The following is a 22,402-nucleotide window of genomic DNA, read 5'->3' as shown; positions in this document are numbered from 1 at the left end:
GTTTCATTCCAGAGTGTGGCACCAGTCAAGCCACGGTTGAGTGGAGAGTCAAGTTGTAAGCGCTTTGGCCCTGCTGAGAAACAGCCTTCTCTGTCATTAATATACAGCCTACTGTTAGGCTTCATGAGTGGATCAGATATTCAAGTGACTGTAGCACGCATAGATGAGTGGTATAGGACTATAATGGATTGCCTGATAAACATTTTGTCTTTTTAAAAAGGTTGCAGCTTTTGATTTGCACCAGTTCATGAGTTGTCCCTTGTGAAGAACTTGACGTACAACTCGGTAAGCCATTTATGAGTACTGCATGCATTAGGGAGGAAATTTTTACAAGGGTTTGTAGTGACAGACCAAGAGGATAATTTAGATTAGATATCAGGAAGAAATTCTTTACTGTGAGGGTGCTGAGACACTGGAACAGGTTGCCCAGAGAAGCTGTGGCTGCCCCATCCCTGGCAGCGTTCAAGGCCAGGTTGGACAGCGCTTGGAGCAACCTGCTTTAGTGGAAGGTGTCCCTGTGCATGGCAGGGGGGTTGGAACTAGATAATCTTTAAGGTCTCTTGCAACCCAAACCATTCTGTGCTTCTGTGTTGTTGGAAGCCTTTTTAAGTTCAAAGTCTTAGAGTAATAGGTCATTTTTTATCTTTTTTTCTTTTGCTGCCTCCAGTATTTTTTAGTTACTTCTATTGTTTCACCAGAGCATGGATCACTGTTCTGAAAATTTTCTAGTTTGCATAGCATTGGCACTAAGAATTCTGTAGTCCTTCAGACAGGGCAAAAGTCATGTTCGATTAGGGGCAGTGAGATGCTATGCGATGATTCTTACTTAGGGTGACACAAACTGCAAGATGGAGTAGTGTGAAATCATTATTACAGTAAGGATTTTGTCTCATGATTGTCTAGGATGTTGTTAATAGGATTGCAAATAGGGGAGGGGATGCAAGGGAATGAGCAGGAAGACTGTCTCATAATAGAAGGTGTTCAGGCTAGCAGAATGAGTGCCATTTCATGTTGTCAGTCCCCTCCTAATAATGCTGCCAAAAAGACAATTTCAAGAAAGATCAGGTAGAGACCTCTGGTAGGAATGGGACCTGCTTGTTTCTCAGCTGAGTACAAAGATAAGGAATTGGTAGTTGATGATTGATGTCTGTACAGTTTTGTCAGGAGTGGCTTAATATATATTTGGCAAATTTACTGTGTCCTGGTATGGGGAGCAAAAATACCCCAAAATCTCCTGATGTTTTATACGCTTATGTAAAATAAGTTGACAAATACTAAGGGAGTTTGTGGTAGACTCTGTATTTTCACTGGGACATCATAGTGAGCTAAAAGTCTAGATGTTTTTTATTGTTTTTTTTTTGTTGGTTGATTGGTTGGTTTGGGGTTTTATTATTATTATTATTCCAATTCTCCTTTTTTCTGAGAAGCAGATTTAAAAGGTACCAGGAATGTTCCTGAGGCCCTAGTTGATGGTTTGTGGCATACTGCAAGCCCATTCAGGGCTATTGTTGGTAGTAAATTCTATATGCCACTAGCTGTACCTAGTGTAGACTCCCTTTTATTAGTATTTTCTCACAAATATCTGAAAACAAGTCTGAAAGCAACTTGGCTGAATAAAAGCTTGGTTATCTAAATAAGTACTTTTAATGGACAAAAATATTATTCATCTTCATAGAACTTACTTTCTCACAGACTTGAGTGGAACAAAATGACTTACACATCTTGTTCCTCTAACAGAACTTCAGTAATATGTGAATTAGCTTTTCAAAAGGATACAGTCTTTTGATTTCCAACTCAAAGGATCCTTAAAGAGTTTTCAGAAAGCATTGAAATCACTTGCCCATCAAAAATAGCCAGCCTTCTCGTGTGTCTGGTTTCCCAGGTGTTTTCCCATTTTTTAGTACTTTGCATAAACTGCAGTTCTAGCTGTTCATCAGGTGTGTGTGTGGTGTTGGTTTTGGGGATGTTTTGTTACCTATTAGGTTTATTTCAGAGGGTTTTTTGTAGGGGTTTGGGGGATTTGGTTGGTGTGGTGGTTTTGGTTGTTTGTCTGGTGTGATCCAAGCTGGAAGGCAGGAGTGGCTGTAAATTAATTGGTGGTGTAATGAGAAGATTAGGAGACTGAGGCCTGTAGTGTTGATGCATACTGCCTGTGACCTTGCTGAAGTAAGGAAGCATTCTGAAATCCTAATACCCTTTTTCCGTGATCAAGGTATACTTTCCTAGTCTATAGCTACAGATCTGAGTTGTTTTGAAGCATGAGATTAGCCTATTGTGATTATAATTTGAGCTTTTGCACAACTTTTTCAGTAAAAAGCTCCATTTATTATTAAATTTCTTGTATCTTTAGAGAAAGTCATGTCTTTACAGTAACTATTCTGCTGTTTGCATGGTAGCTGTATGCCAGACTGGTAAGATTAGAATCTAAGACTAGTAAAGCTCATTTACAAGCTAATTTACAAAGCTCCTTCTCTATGTTAAAACTCCAGGTCATGCATTCTCTCTGCAGGAAAGAAAAGGAGGGTTTGGAGGATTGAGGTCTGTACAGCTGTCTGTAAACAGTTGGTATTTACATAGTAGAAAGGAATCGTACTACAGCAGTCTATTATGGTCTGATTGTTATGGCTGAAATTCAGTGCTACAGAGCTGTTAAATGTGATGGATTCAGAAATAGTAAAACATCTCCCTCTAAACTAGCAATACCTTTAAAGGGAATGAGTGTATGTGTTAGAGGTGGGGAAAGTATTTCTATTTGAATGTGGGTTTGGGGTTTTCTTTATTGCTGCTTGTCTTTCCGGGGTGGTTTTCTTTTAGCTTTTATAACTGATGCTTTGGGGTTGTTGGGGCTTTGTCTTGTTGTTTGTGTGTTTTTCTCCTCAGCAAATTTAATTAATTTGGTGTGAGATAGGAAAGAGGAAGTGTTCATTGAAGAGGTGGAATTTTGGTGAATTGAATAACGACAAAAAGACCTAAGAATTTAAGAAAGTGAAGTTGATACTTGCTTTGGCATAGGGAAAAATTAGATCATCACTTAAGGTTGATATGAATCCTGGTTTCCTATGGAATCTTCAGCAAGACATTTGTAAGAACTTTGTGAGATTTGTCAATACTGAAAAAAAATTACTACTTTTAGTTTGCAGTAGTCTTTTAATTCATACATAAAAATTTTCTGCTCCCTAAAATTTCATACTCAAACCAAGTGGGAAACAATGTAATTGTTTGGGTTTGGAGGGGGAAGAAGAAAAGCAGATTTTGAAATGTCAGAGTTTTTGTGTTTGGCAGAACTGTTCTAACACATTTTAATAAAGTAGGTATTAGCAGAGGAGCACAATATTCATATTGTTCAGCTCTCATGGCTTTAATAAAAAGCATAAGGTTCAGTATTTGTATTTTGAAGTACAGAACAACATGGATTATTTTATGATATATAAGGGTTCATGTTTATTTTTAATGCTTAAATAGCTATTTGTTCTTGGTAAAATGGACAAGTACCAAAAAAGATGGTAATAGATTTGTGAATGGTATTTTGAGTAGTAGATATGTTTTCATAGATTTTTACTTATTCAATATTCTTATGAAATCTTATATTCAGTAATGAAAGTGGTTTATGCTAAGCTTGAGCTTTGACTTAGACCAGCAAAAATATGAGGAAATAAGATCTAGTAACAACATTCCTGAAGTCCCTTTAGACAAGCTACAGCATGTAGCACCTGCCAGTGTAGAAATGGTACATGCACATTATCTTCTTGCTGTCCTCAGCTGCGTGCACCTGCTGTTTGTCCTGCATCAGCTCCAGTATTCATCTGACCCCTAGTCAGCTTGAAAAAACAGTGGAAAGCTGGCATAGAATCCTCTTCATTTGTGAAATGAACTCTTCGAGAGACTGGGTGGTCAGATGGAAGGAAGGTCAAGCTGTCTCTGAGCTATTCCTTTAGGTCTTGATCATAAACACCCTTTTATGTAGATTCTATTCAAATTGATTGGACTTACTCATAGATTTGATTAATACAATTCAGAACTTTGTGAATGTCGTATCTTTTCTTCAACACGTTTTTTCCTCAATTTCAACAGCTTTTGGTGATCTCATAGGAGCACAAAGCAAAGCATGTGTTCGTGCATGTGCAGGAAAGATCAAGTCTAGATTTTTAAGTTTCCTTTTCACTTGGTAGTTTTGTGAAACCATCTTTTCAACATTGGTCATCTCAATTACAGTACAAACTCATTCAAACCATGATGACATTGATCACAGATCCAGTGATTTACTGAACTGTTTGAAAGACAACAAGCAAATGCTGGTGGCTGATAGAAGACCAGGCTTTTTTTGCAGTGAGCAAAACTCAAAAACCATTTTAATTGTTATCATGGGTCAATTTGGACCAGAGTAAATTGGAAATACTGTGATCCTACATACTGTTTGACTTGCAAACAGTTCACGACTGAGTGTTTTCTTAGGATTTTAGAAGCCACTATTGAGTTTATTTTAAAATCCTAATCATTAACGAATGCAGGTGGAAACTTAGCCTGCCTCAGTAGATAAGACACTGGTATTTTTTTCAGTTTGTAATCACTACAACAATTTTCGTGTTCAGAATGGTGAGAATAGAGAAGAGATGCTGCTAAGTATGTAGGTGTACATAGTTCAAAACAAAGAGCCTTCAATAACTTAAAATACTTTCTAGGAGATTTAAAACCATGCGTTTCTAGCTTTCACAATTGTCAATGAGTGTTTTATTCCAGGAAACCATGGTTTTGTAGCTGTGTTAGAGTATCTTCAAAGCTATTTTGAGAAACCAGTACAGATACACTTTAGAATGGAGTCATGGGACACATAAGATTGCATGGTGCATTATTCATCAGGCATTCTTTTTGACTGTACACTTGAATGTTTGGTTATGCTACTATAGCTTCATGCTTTTTAAAATCTTTTTATCAGTTATGTTCCACAGTGTGTGTATTCCTCTCTTCACTATTACTTTTAAATTGCTTAATCCCATGCTATATTTAATCTCCCATGCAGAGCTTGAGCATGGTTCACAATTGAGCTCCAACATGCTCTGTAGTGAGCACACACATATATATTAAAAAGAAGCCCCACTTGTGTGTTTGTTTTGTAAGTTATCCTACAGTTTTTAAGAAGTTCTCAAGTAAATGGTAATATGGAAAATGGATATTATCACATGTAATCTTTTCCTGTGTGTGTGATTGCCGTATTTAGTGATGTAACGTTCATTTGTGGAGTACTTAACAATGCATTGATATTGGAAGGAAATGTGGGTTTTCTCCTTAAAAACTAAAGCTTGAATAGCTGAAAGCAGATAATAAAGCAGAAGAAAGCCATGGTATTGCTTCTCTGATAAAATGCAAGAAGGAAATAAATAATAAAACAGTTATGTAAATACTTAGGCCAGACTCTCTAAATAGCCGTTTTAATCGAAGCAAAAAAAAATCTTTAGAAGGGAGTTGCACTGTTTTATTTCCCACCTTGGAGTAATGTCTTTGCTAATATGCTGAGAATCACCTTTTGCCATATAGAAGCTATAGATTGTATTTGGTTCTAATTTTGGATATAATAAGGTAAAGGAAATAAGTGGGATGAAAGAGTAAAGCAAGTGTAGTGGAAGAGAGAAAGTAGGATTTAAATCTAAAAACATGGATGGAGAGTGTTGAGCTGTGAGTTTTAAAAAGTTAAAACAATTTTATAGGTTTTTACTTCTCTACAGGTTTTAAATTGGAAGCTGATTTGTATAAACAAGGACTTTGAGTTTAAAGATAAAAGCCAATCATATTTAAATGTAGTTTTTAGTCTGTTAAAAATCCCTAAAAGCAAACGATAATGCAGGGAAGATTTTTGCTGACTTCTTAAGTCACTCAAGAGTCTATGTAGTAAGGAGGGGAGTGTATCAGTGGTTCACATGCGAGTAACATATATAGTACTTTGAATATCCTGAACACTATTTAGACATGAACCATAGTTGCATGATACAGTACACTGTGATATGCCTTATTAATACTGTGGGGGTTTTTTGTTTTCTTTTTATTTATTTATTTTCTTAACCAAAATGTATGTGCTAACATTTTAAAGGTATGGCTATGTCACTGGTACCTCACTTTATGAAATAACTACTAATTCAATGCATCTAAAGTATTCCCCAGAGGTCAATAAAAACACTGTTTTATTAAGATCTTTCTGATTAATTATAATTTAATGACTTGAGTGTCTACTAACAAAGAAAATATACCAAAAGCTGTTTTTCCTCATATATTAAGTATTTTTAGCATATACAAAGAGGAAGATAAAGGTTTTAAATTATTTCCTGATGATGCAATATTGCATTATGATTTAGTTGACTCGATATTGTCAGTTTCCAGCACAATGAAAGTTTGTAAATTTAGGCAGCTTTGTGATCTGACAGAATTTCATGACGGGTTTTGCAACTGGGTATCGGTGTGAAGTTAAACCTACAACAATGGGCCTTTTACGTTGACTTTATGTATTACAGTGTGGAGAGTTCTGAAAGGTACCAGTTTTAATGCTAAATTAATTGAGATAATTTACTAAGCTGACTGTTTACTTTTGGTATATATCACTTCTGCACTTGCAGTCCATTCTGTGTATCAGCTTGTTTTTTCTTTTAAGAGGTTGAGTAGTCATTAGTTGCAGCCATGGCTCAGAACTTCTGATGCTGAATTTTGCTGCCCTCAGTATCCCTGACTTCTCTTCCTTTTGTGTAGTTGCTAGGATTTGGTATGCTGTTTCTCTTTGGGTAAGGCAAAAAGAAATGAGTATTGTTCTGGACTTGACCCCAGTATGTATATTGGTAACCTGAACAGAGTAATTTTTATGATGCTTCCACCTATGGAGTTATCTTGGGTAGCAAAAGATGATTTGGGAAAAATGGACTTAGTCACAAGATGGCTCAACGGATTGCAGTTTAGTTAGTGATTGTTGTTGAAAAATGTGAAGAAAATTAATATCTAAATCCATTAATTCTACATACCTATATTTCCTGTATCACCTAGATGTCAGTCTGACCCATGTTCTAAGTTCTATACCACTCTAAGGACTGTTTCCAGTAAATCTTCATGTTTGTACGGTTTTTACTTTCCTTTGACTGTTCAGATCTTGAAGGATGAAGGATTCAGTTGTACAATATATATTCAAAAGGTTTTTTTATTCTTTTTTTTTTTATTCCAGTTATCTAGAAAAGTATGAAAAAGTCCATCATTTTGGGGAGGAGGATGATGAGGTACAACCAGGCAATCCAAAGCCACAACTTCCTATTGGTGCAATTCCAACTTCCTATAACTACCAGCAACACAGTGTGTCAGGTAAATTTTTGAGGAAAAAAGTGCTATTTTTTTCCATATATATATATATGTGTGTGTGTGTGTGTATGTATGTATTTTGACAGGCTACAGAGATAGTGTGTAGCTAAATTTATAACATCATTGAAGCCTTTAAATCTGTAGGCCACTCAGGTTATTCATATAATAGAGACCTTTTCCTCTGGAACCACAACAAAATAAATATGAAAATCCATAAAGTATTTCTCTTCTTTACAAATATTTCTTTCTAATTATCAGGGCTGAGTAGTTACTTGTCTAGAAAAAATATACCTTGAAAATTCGCAGGGTTGTTTTGTTTTTCTGTCACATCAGTCATTTCTCTGCAGAGCCCAATGCCTGAATTGAGCATGTAATTACTTAAGCTTTAAAATCTGCAGAGAAAGGCACATGTGTGAGGAGCCAGAATCAAAACCACAGTAATTTAGAGACCAAAATATTAATCTTGAACCAATGAACAAATCGGAGGCAGGACTCTGCAGTGGATGTGTAACTTGTTGAATAGAAGGTGACTCCAAACTGTATTGCAATTATATTCAGTTTGAATTAAAGTTTGCATCTTCAGAGCTTTTCTTTGAGAGAACATACAGCAGTATTGCATTCTGGAGGTGATGAAGGAATTAATACCCAGCTGGAAAGGCACACAGCTAAGTGGAATGTGTTCACCATTTTGACCAAACACTAATGGAAAAAAAAAAAAGGAATTCTGTAAAACATTGTTAAAAACCCACAGTAGCTTATTAATAAACCTTTAAAAGTTACTTCTAATTCATAAATAGTATTGCTTAATGTATCCTCTGAAAATTAATTTAGCTGTGAAAATGTTTTACCTTTTTTTTCTTACTTAGATTACCTTCGTCAAAGCTATGGGCTGTCTATGGACTTAAACTCACCAAATGACTATAATAAATTGGTGCTTTCACTGTTATCTGGACTACCAAATGAAGTGGACTTTGCAATTAATGTGTGTACTCTTCTTTCAAATGAAAGCAAGCATGTTATGCAGCTGGAAAAGGACCCTAAGATCATCACTTTACTGCTTGCAAACGCTGGGGTGTTTGATGACAGTAAGTATATAACAACATTTTTGCATCAGAGGTTCAATACTTGTAGCATCTTTCACAACTGTTAATAATTAAAATGTTTATAATTTATTGCACTGTATTACACTTAAATCTAGTTTTTCTTTTCGCCTTGTCCACAGCTTTTATCAGACAGTACAAATACCTTGTACATTAGATAATTTAATACAGTGATGTTGAATAGTTCAGTGAAGTGTTACAAGTAGCTTTTCAGTGATAGAGTTGAATTGTTCAAGATGCCCAAATTTACAGCATTGGATTTCCATCTGCCTGTAGTGTATTACTGCTTTCTTCTGAATTCATAGGGCCAAGCTTACTTTTCACAATTCTCATAGCAGGCAGAAATTTAAAAATTAAAAGGGGCAGTCTGAAAACAAGGACCCACAAGGCTTTTTACCCTGATACTCATTGGACATTCAGCTGGAGCGAAATTCAGAATAAAAAACTCAAGGGATACAAATTTAAATCTGAGTTTCAGAGTTACAAAGATTTTTAAAAGAGCCTTTTCCATAAAAATAAAAAAAAAACATTACAAGTACATAAAAGAAATTCTCCTGACTTGTTCCGTGTGACCTTCATGCCAGATTGTTCCTTGTTAATTGCTTGTTTGTCTCTCTGTCGATGAGAGGGGAAAAGAAATAAGTTAACCATCCTAAAATCATAACAGCCATAGCTCCTGTCTCGTGCTAGTGAGGAGGAGCTGTTTACTGGACTTACGTACTGATGTTTTTAATTTAACACCCCACCCCCCCCCCCAAAAAAAAAACACCCTGAATTTCAGAAACTGCCACCATAAGAAATCACTTAAATGAGCTTTTTCAGCGAAGTACATTTGTCTGCTTGTACAGATGATCGTATCTGTTTGAATATAAAGCTACTTGCATGTGTAAGCACAAACATAGTATGGTATTCCAGAGACTCTGTTTTAAAATTCTGGGGAAGAATTGGTGTTAGACATGGTATACTGTTTGGTGGGGATTTTTAGTCATTAGCGTTTTTACATAATGGTGTGTAGCTTGTCCCTTCTCCCAGTATCGCATTAGTGTTCTCCAGCTTCTCTTTCATGTGTTTGTTTTGTACCCATGCCCTTCAGATATGGTTAGATTTTTGTCATTTAGTGTCTGCATCTATCCCAGTCGCAATAATTCTCGAAGAAAAACATTTGAAAGAAAGCTAAAGTGAAACTTAGTACTGCACATTAGTGATTCCAGCTAGACCGTGTTGTCTCAAGTTCTCCACTTGGACTCTGAGCACAGGCTTCTTCATAGCTGGTCTGTATTAGTATTTCTTACACTGAAAAACATTTGAGGTAAAACCAGCAGTAATAATGAGCAGGTTAATGGGCTTGCTCTTTTCATTCCCTGAGGAAAACTTGGTTTTTTTTCTGTTTTGTTTTGTTTGGGTTTTTTTTTTTTTTCAATCTTGCCCAATTACCTCTTCTGGATAAATCCAGGCAGTGTCCCAGCAGCATTAGGAGGACTAATTGGGGCAAACTGGGGAAAGAAAGGAAGTGTGTGTGTTTACTTATTTTTGCAGCATGAAGCTTCAATTTGAACTACTTACACGCTTTTATATACTATAAACAATGAAAGTAAATCTGCCAGGTTTGGAGATTAAATCCGTAAATCAGATCATATGAAAATACTGTCATGATGATTTTGTGTGTAAATAAATGATAGCTGATTAACTGCATTTAATGTGGGGTTTAGATTTGTCCTATCTATAATAAAGGTTTTATCATTCTTAGTATTTTTAATGTAGTGTTTCTAGGTAACAAGAAAAAATATCTACAGTTGTTGGGTTTTTTTCCTCCTTCAAGTTTGAGATGATAGTTATATCGCAAGTGATTAGGGCAGTCCCTCCTGTTTGGTGGTATATAGTATCTGGAATTTGGAGTAGTGGATAAGCCTCTGGATTCTGTGAGTTCAGAGCTGATGAAGTTTTGGTATTGAGACTTGTAGCATTTTGCTCAGAACAATAAAATATTATGAACCAGAATGTTTTGAGTGTAACTTAAACATGTCATTAGTTCATTACAGAATGTTTGCAAGACTGTTTTTTTTTGGATTGACTCAATCTTTGAGTCAGATTGACTGAGTCTTTGCTGCTTTCAAGGAGCAGTGATTAGAAAGTTTGTAGTAGTGCCTTCACCAAACACCCAAGAACATCCACTATGTTTCCTGGTTAAATATTGATGTTTGATCGAGAGCTGTCAAAATCTCACTGCTATGTTACTTTTTTCAGAGAATATTAGTGGGAATTTGTTTAATAACTAAAGTGTTGTTTACAGCTTACACAGTGCACATATAAACCAGTTGTTGATGTGAGTTTGAAAATTGAGCACTCATCTCCTGGAAAAGAGCTATGAAAAAGTTTTCCATGTGTGTTTTAAACGGTTCACAATAATCCATTCTTTATGGACAACTTATTCTCAATTTAAACTGTAAATGTGACATACAAATAAATTAAATTATTATAGAAATTTCATTTGGTTTATGCAGGATTTTGTTTTTTTTATGAAAAGGAAACACTGGAAGAGTCTATAGTGTTGTTGAATCTTATTTAGTTTATGCATTAGTAAAAAGTAAAACAAATGCTGATTATTTTACTGAATTCTGCTTTTTATGCTTAAAGCTTTAGGATCATTTTCTGCTGTATTTGGAGAAGAATGGAAGGAGAAAACTGATAGAGATTTTGTTAAGGTAATTTAAAAATTATTAAAATAATTTTGAACTGCAAATGGTGGGCAGCAAATTCTTTAAAAAGAAAAAGATAAGATACACTAACATCTCCTTAGAATTGCTCTCAACATTTATTCCTTTGATTTAAATAGGGGACTAAATCACAGTTTTCATAAAATATTTGTATAAGCAGGAATAAATGTACTAAGAAAAAATAGGTGTAGGTGAATGAATGAAGAGGTTCCGTGTTTCTTTTTATAAGAGAGCTAATACGTGTGAGGAAAAGGAGAACTGGCCAACATATTCAACAAGAGAAAATAATGCTGACTTGCTGCCCTTATCAGTGAAGAAACATTCTGGATTATGAAAATTAGGCCCATTACATAAGAAGCCTAGGACAAATATGAAGAAGCTAGCAATGTTGAAAGTTTATTTCAGTTAAACAACTTTTGCACAAGCTGTTTTATTGTTCCACTAGAGGGCACAATCTACAACTAATGAAATGAGGTAAAAGTATAACTGAAGTTTCTTTGTATAAATGCTGCTTCTTTATTGTAGGTGAGCACTCTGAGGTGATTGAGAGCATGCAGCTTATTATAGCTGGAGGGGGTTTGACATTTCAGCATATTTTCTGATACACAGTTTTCTTGAATTACAGGTGATGATTTATGTGGCTAAAATAGGAGAAAGAGTAAAATATATTTTGATCTGTTATGCTTTTTATTAAGTAAAATTGTGAAGGGATAAGCTGCCGAGCTCCTTATGAATTCATAGCCAGGTTTCTGCTCAATTTCTTAATTGTTTCATGTACTGAAATGTCTTTCCAGTATTACACAGATATATTTGCTATGAATTTCTTCCATTTGTCTTCTATTTCTGAATACTCAATTTTGGGACAAGTTGGACCATAGTAGTGTTAGCTAAGTAATAAGTATTGCTGAAATATGAGTGAAATAGGTTCTGTAACCAAAATTTTCTAGGTGAAGTTAAAAACAAAAAGGTAAGGGTCACGTATTTGTTAGTATATGAACTTGAAAATGTGATTCAAATGTGCTGAAGTGTAAAAAATAATGCTTTGTAATCTTTGTTTTCTTTTTCTATTGAAAATATGTCCAGAGGTACTGTATGTTGTGTTTTGGTTTGTTGTTTTGGGTTTTTTTTTTCTTTAAAGCATTTAGTACTGCTGTGTTGACTTCACCCTCAACTGTCACAGACTGTTCTGATCTAGAGCAGCAACAAGTGCCGTGTCTAGATCTGTAAACATTTAAGATTACACAGAATTCTAATTTATTACATGATCAGTAATTATATAAACTTAAGTAATTGCGATAGAACAGATGGTTCTGATAGATGTTTTTGAGGAAGTGTTAAGTAGAACCACTGTAACTGCAATAAGGTTTACTAATAAGAAACTTGGATGCTTTCCAAGATCTATTTTTAAACATTACAACATGTATAGCACCACTCTGTAGTGAAATACTGCTGAAAGCATGTCAAAAACTAACACCAGATCTAAAAATATCTCTAATGCCAAGAATCCAGATTTTTCAGAGCATCTTACTTCAAGCATTAGTTTGACCCTACTACTGGAAATAATTTACTTTGTATTGCAGCTGTGGCAAAACAGAAATCAGGGGAAGCATTGTGGGAGCTTCATGATACAGGAGGGAGAATTTGGTTGGTGGGGTAGAGATTGTGTATGTGGTTTTTGTTTGGTTTTTGAAATTTGCTTTTACAGCTTTAAGATGAATAGAATGACTATTGAATGTGCGTCTCTCAATACTCACATTATCTTTTAAAAAAAATCCTCCTTCATTTGTTTTGGTCTTTTTCCATTTTGCTGCCAGTCATTTGTGTCTTGACTTTTGTAAGGTTAGCAATCCAGTTTGTTTCTCCACTCTAATGGCAGCAGTTCAGAAATTTGTGTAAAGCTGAAAACGGGAGAGGAAAAATGCAGAATTATAACTAGAGTATAGTGATGGCATGAACACACAAACGTTAGTGAATCCTAGAAAGTAGGGTGTGGAGAGCAGTATCTTAAACATGAATTCTAAACTAATAGGAATTGAATTGACAGAAATTGTGTTGAATTTCTAAATGTTACACTTACACCGTAGCGGGTTTTTTATGTGTTGGAATTTTGGGGTTGAGGAGGTGAGAAATAGTAGGAATCCTGAAGCTGTTCTGGAAATACTTTTTGGGGTTAAATTCAGGCTTCATAGAAAAATCATAACCTTGGATTCTTGGCAATTGAGTGTCAGTTTCAGAGTTGGTAAGTCAGATTTATGCAGGAAAAAAAAAAAGAAAAATATGAACTCCTAGTCTTTCTTAGCTGAAAATAGCTTCTCAAATGCAGCGAAACAAATACAAGTGACATAGGAGACATGTTCAGAATATTTGACATTTTGTCTGTATAGCTACTCTTACTAACTTTTTCCCAATCTGTTCCTCCTGCTATTGAAATATATAAACATAAACTTGGAACTTTGGATTTAATAGAGCCATTTAATTTCTGTATTTCAATGTCTTTATTCAGACATTGGGGGTAATTTTAGAATGATGTACTTATACTAAAAAGTTCTGTGGAGGTTTTTAATCTTTGCTTAAAATAAGCTTGATGTAATTTTTAGTCTCTTAATAATATTAGTATTTTTAATTAGTTTTAATAAAGGAAAATGGCCTTATGTTGGGGTTTTTTTCCTTGTTATTTTCCCCTTCATCCTACTCTATCTTTGCATAGTAGTAGTGGTACAGCAGCACTGTTAGTATTTCTCCCACCCTTAAATATCTACGCAAGAATTGTTCATTGTTTGGTATTCAGTCTTGAGTTGTGGAATTAATTTATCATAAATAGTCAACTGTTTTAGCGCCAATACTTCAATTTTATATTCTGCTGTTCTCCAGTTTTGACTTAAAATTATTGTACTTTAGTTCTGCAGTATCGTGATTTTTTTCAGAACAGTCTACTGGTTTGGTAGTGTCACATTCATAAGCAAAGGAGCTTCTGTATTTATTTGTGTCCTTAGCATCACTACTGTTCCAGTGGAAGGTGAAGATGAAAACTAATGTGTTTCTTTATGCTAAATTTTGACAGAATCAATTACCTTATTTTACGTGTCGTTCCCCCCCCCCCCCCCCCCCCCACACTTCATTATAAAAAAAAAGTTTGGATAATTTGTGATTTACATTATCTTATCTGGAATGCTACATATGTTCTCACTTATACAGACTTCCCTCTGAACTGAATCTAATGTCTTTACTAGTCAGTGAATCTGTTCCATTAACTGGCAGAATTTGAATATTGTTTCAGTTGAACCTGCTGTTAGCCCTTATAGCTATGTTCATTTATTGGTTTTCTCTCCACTTGAATTTTCCTGGTGTTGTCAATAAGCTTAAATCTCTAGTTAGTTGGAATGACTGCATGTCCTTACTTAAGGATTGAAACAACTGGCATTTAGCTAGTCATCTTGTGTCTCGTTTTGTTTTGTTACCTCATTCCTAAGCTCTGATGGCATCCTGCTCAGATGTTTTCTCATCTGTTCTGGAAGCATTTTTAACTGCTTGATTTTGCATTGAATTTCCTCATGTTCACCTGCGAATATACTTTGTCTTTCAAGAGGGACTTGTTTATATAGCATGCTTCTCATCAGATACTTGGCTGTTTTTCCAGGTATTTCTTTTCTGTCTCTAGCAGGTGCCTACTGATGCATATACTGATGTAGTATATGAATAATTGCATTATATTTCTTCATGCACCATTCACGTATGTTCAATTTAACCATTTGGATTTCATGTTCTTGGACTTTGAGGCCTCTTCTAGCTCTAGAGTTCCAAAATCCATACTACTGAAGTTTTTGTGCTTTCTTTATTGCTTTGCATAATGCTTTTTTTTTGTGAAGCTCTTATTTTGTTGTCCAACTCTTTCTTCTTTGTAAAAGCCTAATAATAGTTTTCTTTACTGTGCATTTATTCTTTGAATCTTTTTCAGATAGTGTGTAGAGAGAGATCCTTATGCATTTAAATAGCTGAAATGCTTTTCAAATGTCACCTTTCTTGTCTCTCACAGAATTCTGTTAAGCTGACTTGACTTCAGTTGCTCTTAAGTTTTTCTTGGACATTAAATAGGCATGATCATTGTTATATGGCATGATTTGTAGATTCAAATGTCTGTTGTTTTTATTTAATCTGATTTCCAGTGAGTTCTGCCTAATCCTGTGCATCTTTTTCCAAAAGAACTTGGCTACTGGCAGTAATCAGATTTTACATGTGAATCAAGTTCTTTACCTTTGTCCATTGTCTCTTAGCATCTGAAAATCACATAGTCAAGCATTGTTTGTTTGCTTCCGAGTTTTGAGGTTTACATTCCTATTAGCAGTGTGTTAACATGATCTAAATATATATATCTAGGAATAACTGTTGATAAGAGCTTCACTTTCTCAAGTTTTCTTGTTCTTTTCTGTTGACCTGTAGTGTCAGAATTGCATCTATCCATAGTTTATAGTAGGAAATAAACAACTGCTTGTGATGCTAAGCCAGGGTTTTTTTTTTCCTCTGTGATATAATTAACTTTTTCAGAGGATATCTAGAAAGCTTGACTTAAAACTTGTCTTTTTCCACTTTTGCCTTTCCTTTGGGCAAACAAAAGTTTTGTCATGTTTCACCTCATGGGAATCCCTTGTAACAGATAGGTCACAAACATTATATAGCGGTTATTTAATTCTATTTTCCACCTTGCAGTTCTCTGCCCAACCCCATCCTTTTCAGGGATCTGCCCTGCTTAGGAAGGAAACAAATGTTGAGTGGGCTGAGAGCAATCAACCAGAATGCTTAAAGGCAAAAAGAAGGTGATTCAGGCCAATTCTTTCCTTGTGAAGACAAAGAATACTCTGCAGACTCATTCTGAATTTAAGATGTCCCAACCCCTTTATTCAGAAGTACAAGATGGAGATTACTGTAGGTAATCCTAGTGCTTTGGAAGCACTAGGCGGGTTTTACTGGCAGAACACATGATTCCAGCGTGAAGATTTGTCTGAGACATAGAGACATCTATATTTCACCAGAATCACAGAGGATAACTTTCAGAGGAAGGTGTGATTCTTTTTGTCTTGGTAGTTTTTTCCCTACTATGTTCCCTACTTTTCTGAAGAAGGTAGTCAGCTCTTCGATGTAATGGTGGCTTCTGAAGATAGCTTACTGGAATCAAATGGAAAGGTGTTCTACATTGTAAATAATTAGAGACACATTTTTCTTTCCTTGTCCAAGAACTCAGCTATCCATGGTAAATCTTTAAGGGGTTTTGGAGTTCAGTGGAGTGATACACATGTGTCCGGGCTTCCATCTGTACATTGACTCTTTTAACATGCTTGTCAATACCCAAAGGCCTGGGAAATCCTGACCTCTCTGCAGTTAGCAGCCCATCTCTTAAATAAATACATTAAATGCCGCATATATAATAGCTTGTCTTAGTTACTTGGATTTCTTACTGATAAGCTGTTTTGAGTTACTGGCTTGTTGAATGGAGAATGTAGTATATTTCCGAGTTCTTTGGTGGTAGTATCTTTTGAATAATATTTCTGAGTTCTTTGGCGATATCACCGGAGCTTTTGTAGTGTGTTTGAAAACCTAAAATCTGTAGAGTGCTCACAGGAAGCCTGGTTTGGCATTTCATGTTTGCTGAAACACCCATGACAGATGCTGGCTTTGGGAATTCAAAGCTACAGTTTTGAGCAAGCAACAGGCTGTGGGGCGCTTCTCGGGTAGAGCAATGTTCTTGGTGAACATTATCCCCTGCAGTGGTTCTGTATGTAGAAATAAACACTCAAGAGAGGAAGAAACCCCATATTTTTTGACTTGTTCATAGTGAAGTTGCACTGGCTGCATATTCTTGTCCTGTCCTGCAGGTTCTCTTCCTTAGAGCTTTAAGAGACTTAACAGATCTCTAGGGCTCAGAGGAACCAAGGCTGTAGGGGGATGCACATCATTCTGGTGTGTACCAAGTAGTAACAGGGCTTGTGCATATGCTCTAGGTAATAGCCAAAAGTTCTGTAGTTGGAGTGGTTAGCATCTTCTGCTCACAGTATAACTGTGTAATGAAGCAATTTGAAAATAACAGTTATATCTAATTAAACTTCATTTGTTGCCTTGGCATATCTCTCTCTTTAACTAACAGAAAGGAACTATGTTCTGATTTCTTCTGAGAAAGATAATCTCATCTGAGTTGACAGCTAGCACTGTTTGTCAGACTGCTTCTTTAGGAAGGGGAGACTTTCTCAGTCGTTCAAGCAATTAGTGTGGATCCATTTATTATTTTTTAAGTGAGATGTACAGTTTTCCACCACTGTATCTCTGTCTTCCCCTTTAACCATAGAAATTTGAGGCTTTAGCAGTGTCTGTAGTGTCTTCATCTGCAAAAAACTTAAATCCTCATTTCCTCTCTTTTTGAGAACATGTCCAGGATGATCTGCTTTCCAGATAGAAAAATTTGCTTCTTTATGACTTTATATTGCCAGAGGTTTTTAAGAGTTTCATTTTGAACTATACTATACACTGAAGTTTTAAGTGGCAAAAAGTGGATTATTAGACAATTCAGCTAGCAAAATATGGTGATGCTGTTTTAACATTTAACGTGTGAAAGTAGTTTTAGCATTGTATTGTGGCTGACTTTAGCCTTTTCCAAAGAGATGCAGATTGAAGTTGAAGACTTTCAGTATCTCTGTTCAGTATTCTTTCTGAAAAGAAACATCTTAGGACAGTATGTACTGACTGGTATGTTTTCAGACAGTGTATTTCTGTGTGCTTTTTAAAATAATGTCTGAAGCCTCTTTCTTAAATAGTCTCTTTCTCCAAAAGCAAAAGCAGCACAAAATGAAGTACATTCTGCAGATTTTACCTTCAAGCCTCGGTCTTCTGTGGCTCTAGATGATAGCCTCAGTATTAATTAGACAAATCTATTTGTCACAAACTGTAAGAAGTTAAATTTTTATCTGGCTTTTCTTGTCTTTGCTAAAATGAGGCAATAATCCTTTCCATGCAAGTAATCTTCTTTACTAAACAGCATTTGGATGTCATTTAGCAGCATTGCAGTGGAAAATAAAAATCTTTTCCTTCCAATTTAGAAAATCTGTAGTATTGTATTTTTCAAGAAAATAGTAGTGTCAAGCTTGGTAGGAATGCTGTAATTTAGTAATTACATTTGCATAGCAACATTTCTGCTGCTGTTCAGCTGCTGATACTTCCCATCCTTCGTTTTTTATCCAGATTTGTGGGTTTATTCTGTGATCATAGCCAAAAGAAGAGCTCTGTTTCATTAGTGAGTCAAAGGAATGTAAAAATTTTTATTAGTCAAAGAATGTTTGTATTTCTGGTACATTAGAATGTATGTATCATTATATTTTTTATATTAATATACACCAGAATGTGTGTTTTTATTATGGTTGGAAACCTTAATCCCTCAATTAATTCCTGAATTTCAGGAGGACTAGCGACATAACAGCCATTTACAGATCAGGTCATATATTTGTAAAGTAATTTGAATTCCAGTCTACTTGAAGCACTGTTTTGCTTATATATGTATATAAAGGTCTTTGGTGATGGTAGTTGTTGTTTCTCTCTTTTCTGATTTATGATGATGTGGAAAACATAGCAGAAGCTTTAAAAGGTCTCTCCAGATAGAAATATGTTGTACTTCTAGTAGGAGTCTTAAGATCTGCTGAAACTGAGAGGAGTCACTATCTTCTGCTGTAGGAGTTCATTGTTAATAGGAGGTCAAGGAGGATAAACTGTACTTTTTTCCCCACTTAAAATTGCTGTATTTCTAAGTGTGAAAAAGTATCCATAGAGTTTCAGTATGGGCTTCAGCAAAGTACTTGTGTGGCAGCATTGGTTGATCGTGAATACGTACTTCTGGTGCTTGAAGGGAGAAGAGTTTCTTAATGTAAACTACTGAACATCTCACATATCATCCTATGAGTGAAAAATGCTGTTATTATTAGGTGAATCAAGACACTGGGAAATTTTAAAAGGACAATACTTTTCATATTTTTCACTCTTTTAACATAATAGAAATCAATATTTAAAAAACCACAATTTCCTAGAAATTAAGTGTTTTTCTAATTCTTTCTTCAGTTTTGGAAGGATATTGTTGAAGATATAGAAGTTCGTGATCTAATTTCTGACAGAAGCAAATCTCAAGGTGAGACATCTTAAGTAATCTTAATACATACTGTTGGTAAATATAGGAAAAGAAGGACTAAAAGTTATTTATTTACTTTGTAGATATTCCATCAGAAGAATGGATTTGGGAATCCTTGTTTCATCCACCTCGCAAATTGGGCATTAATGATATTGAAGGGCAGCGGGTACTTCAGATCGCAGTGATTTTACGTAATCTTTCTTTTGAAGAGGGAAATGTTAAACTTTTGGCAGCTAATCGTACTTGTCTTCGGTTCCTGCTACTCTCTGCTCACAGTCACTTTATTTCTCTACGGCAGTTGGGACTTGACACTCTGGGAAATATTGCAGCAGAGGTAATGTACTTCAAAACAGAACAATTGAAATAAATTTGATAAAAGCCTTATGTTAGTGTTAATTAAATTATTTTTTTCTATTCTCTGAATTTGTAAATAGCAATTTTCAAACAAGTGCTCAGAGCCAAAAAAAAATTGCAAAATCTATATGTCACTTTGTTAAAATAGAATCACATGAAGAAGACTGATTGTATAGGGAGGTAGAAGATATTGATAGTGTGTCATTTTCATTGTAGTTTCCCAGAAAGAAGAAAGGAAGTTAGTCAAATTCTGCAGACTGTACACTAGTGTCTTTATTTTATAATGATAACTCTTAGTCATAACTTCAAACTAGTACAATTGAGAAAGGAGGTAGTAGAGGGCTGTATGCCACATGTAGTGGGCACCAGTAAGCTAGTCATAAGCCACTGGGTATACAGCCTGAATCATAGGAGGCATCCTTTTCAAAGAGATTTGAATGTAGTGAAATACATTATTTCAGTATGTCGTATCATTGTGCAGATAAAATTATATAGATTTTATAGGTAAATATGTTCAGGTATGTCTTATTTTAAAATATAACAGATAAGTAAAAAAGGTATTTTCAGAGAATGAGACTTGAACTATTGGTCTACTGCTGAATATTGAAAAAAAGGTGTTTTCATTTGCCATACATTCAGTCTGTCTTGAATAAGAGGGACTATTACATATTATAATGTTTGAGAGCTTGTGATTGAGAAGCAGAAGTACATAGAAATAGGATGAATGTTTGTGATAGCATTTGGGAAGGAATGTTTGTGCTTATTAATTCAGGTTCTGTTCTGTGTTGGATACTGAAATGTTTTTGTGTGTACTGTTGACTGCCTGGGAATAAAATTATTTTCCTTATTCTGAGCTCTGGAAAGTGTAAATTAGACTGCTGCTTCAGAGCAGCAGAAAAGAAGCAGAGGAGGCTCAAAAGAAGCAGAAAAGGAGGAGGGAGCTCAAAATGCTAGCTGCAATAAAAAGCTCACAGGTTCTGTTTTTGTCAACACAAGTATCATATGTGCTGCATTTAAATGCTTCTGAGTCTTACATTTTGATATGTGGATTTAAGAATTTGAACCATTATCACTGTATGGATAATGCTGTTAATTATTTCTTTCCTTTCTCATCAGCTTCTTTTGGATCCTGTTGATTTCAAAACTACTCATCTAATGTTCCACACTGTTACAAAATGCCTCATGTCAAGGGATAGATTTTTAAAAATGAGAGGTAAGATCTCTAGCTGTTCTTGTTGTATTAGGATTGTAATTATTGCTGTTTCAAACTGTTCTGCATTTGTTCTTCAGGCATGGAAATCCTGGCAAATCTTTGTAAGGCTGAAGATAATGGTGTCTTAATTTGTGAATATGTGGATCAAGAGTCCTATAAAGAGATCATATGTCATCTCACACTACCAGATGTGCTGCTTGTAATCTCAGCACTTGAGGTGCTATACATGCTCACAGAAATGGGAGAAGTGGCCTGCTCGAAGATTGCTAAAGTGGAGAAGAGCATAGGTAAGGGAGAAGCAAAATCTATTACTCTTTCTTATGTAGGAAAAAAAAAGACTTAATATATCATGTTCAATAGTTAAAAATGTGGCTTGGTCATATGTGTGTGTGCAGCTTCGGGATGGATATTAGAATAAGAAGTTTCACTAAAATTTATTCTTTGTATCCTCAAGAAATTGATGATACTTATAACTAGGGTAGCTAAAACTTTTTGTCTTCTTTTTTTTATGCCATGAAATGTGGTTAAAAAAAATAGCTTTACAGAAGTATGCAGAGGCTTGTTTTCTTTCAGCACATGGCAATTTTAAAACAAATCAATATGTCCCAGCAGCATTCATTTGTCTTGTCCTAATGTCATTGTTGGTTTTACATTTAATGCTTTAGATACATTAGTATGTCTGGTTTCTATGGACATCCAGATGTTTGGATCCGATGCACTTACTGCTGTAAAACTCATTGAACATCAGTGCATTAGCCAGCCAGGAGTACTTGATGTCAGACCACAAGTAATGGATCATGGTTCTTCACAGGCCCATGCTGCAGGTGTCCCAGGTTAGTATTACTGGAAGAGGACATAACTCTTCTACCAAATTTGCTATATGGCATATATGATTTTTGTCTTCTGTAGGTTTCTGATTAATTTGAGTATAGCATTATGCATAACATATGGTATCTTTTTCAGATTTGTGCACAAAGCAAATATAAAGCTATGTTAGCCAAAACTGTTGTGAAACAAGCTTTGGAAGGATCTGTATAATTTTCAGGGCCTTTTTTACTGGAAGTTATATGCATTCTTTTGAACTTGTTCAGTGGAAAGGAAGAAAGCATCCATTCTAGATTTTTCTCCCAGTTTGCAGAGAATCAGAAGTCATAGAATCATAGAATAGTTAGGGTTGGAAAGGACCTTAAGATCATCTAGTTCCAAGCCCCTGCCATCCACAGGGACACCTTCCACTAGACCATGCTGCTCAAAGCCCTGTCCAGCCTGGCCTTGGAACACTTCCATGAATGGGCAGCCACAGCTTTTCTGGGCAACCAAATTCATTGCATTGAATTTACTTCTCCATAGGAATTGGAAAAACAGTGGTTGTGTATTTGTGCCTGTTCTGGTGAAGTATTGCACCAATCTAAAACTATGCCCAGTACTTCAAAGTAGTCGTTCACTAAGTGCTTCCATATGATTGCACTTCAGTGGTGGCTCTGGCCTTGGCATGCCCTCCTTCACTAGGGTGAATTGTGGTGCAGATCTGTAGTCT

At 35.5% G+C, this 22,402-nt stretch overlaps 1 protein-coding gene across 2 annotated transcripts in view; it reads left to right on the top strand.

The window, feature by feature from the left end:
• ARID2 (AT-rich interaction domain 2) overlaps positions 1–22,402 on the top strand; it is a 106,027-nt gene that overhangs the window by 54,180 nt on the left and 29,445 nt on the right. For both annotated transcript variants that reach the window (XM_057425489.1, XM_057425488.1), the window contains 8 exons: positions 7,196–7,329; positions 8,193–8,411; positions 11,061–11,128; positions 19,232–19,298; positions 19,382–19,632; positions 20,769–20,865; positions 20,943–21,152; positions 21,531–21,698. In XM_057425489.1, the coding sequence (XP_057281472.1) occupies positions 7,196–7,329; positions 8,193–8,411; positions 11,061–11,128; positions 19,232–19,298; positions 19,382–19,632; positions 20,769–20,865; positions 20,943–21,152; positions 21,531–21,698 (1,214 nt within the window). The remainder of the gene's footprint in view (positions 1–7,195; positions 7,330–8,192; positions 8,412–11,060; positions 11,129–19,231; positions 19,299–19,381; positions 19,633–20,768; positions 20,866–20,942; positions 21,153–21,530; positions 21,699–22,402) is intronic.

Source organism: Pezoporus wallicus, unplaced genomic scaffold (genome assembly GCF_028554395.1).
Source record: "Pezoporus wallicus isolate ANWC-B61680 ecotype Strahan unplaced genomic scaffold, APGP_CSIRO_Pwel_v1 contig_4722, whole genome shotgun sequence".
NCBI classification, from domain to species: Eukaryota; Metazoa; Chordata; class Aves; order Psittaciformes; family Psittacidae; genus Pezoporus; species Pezoporus wallicus.
This window is presented reverse-complemented; position numbering and strand designations above follow the sequence as displayed.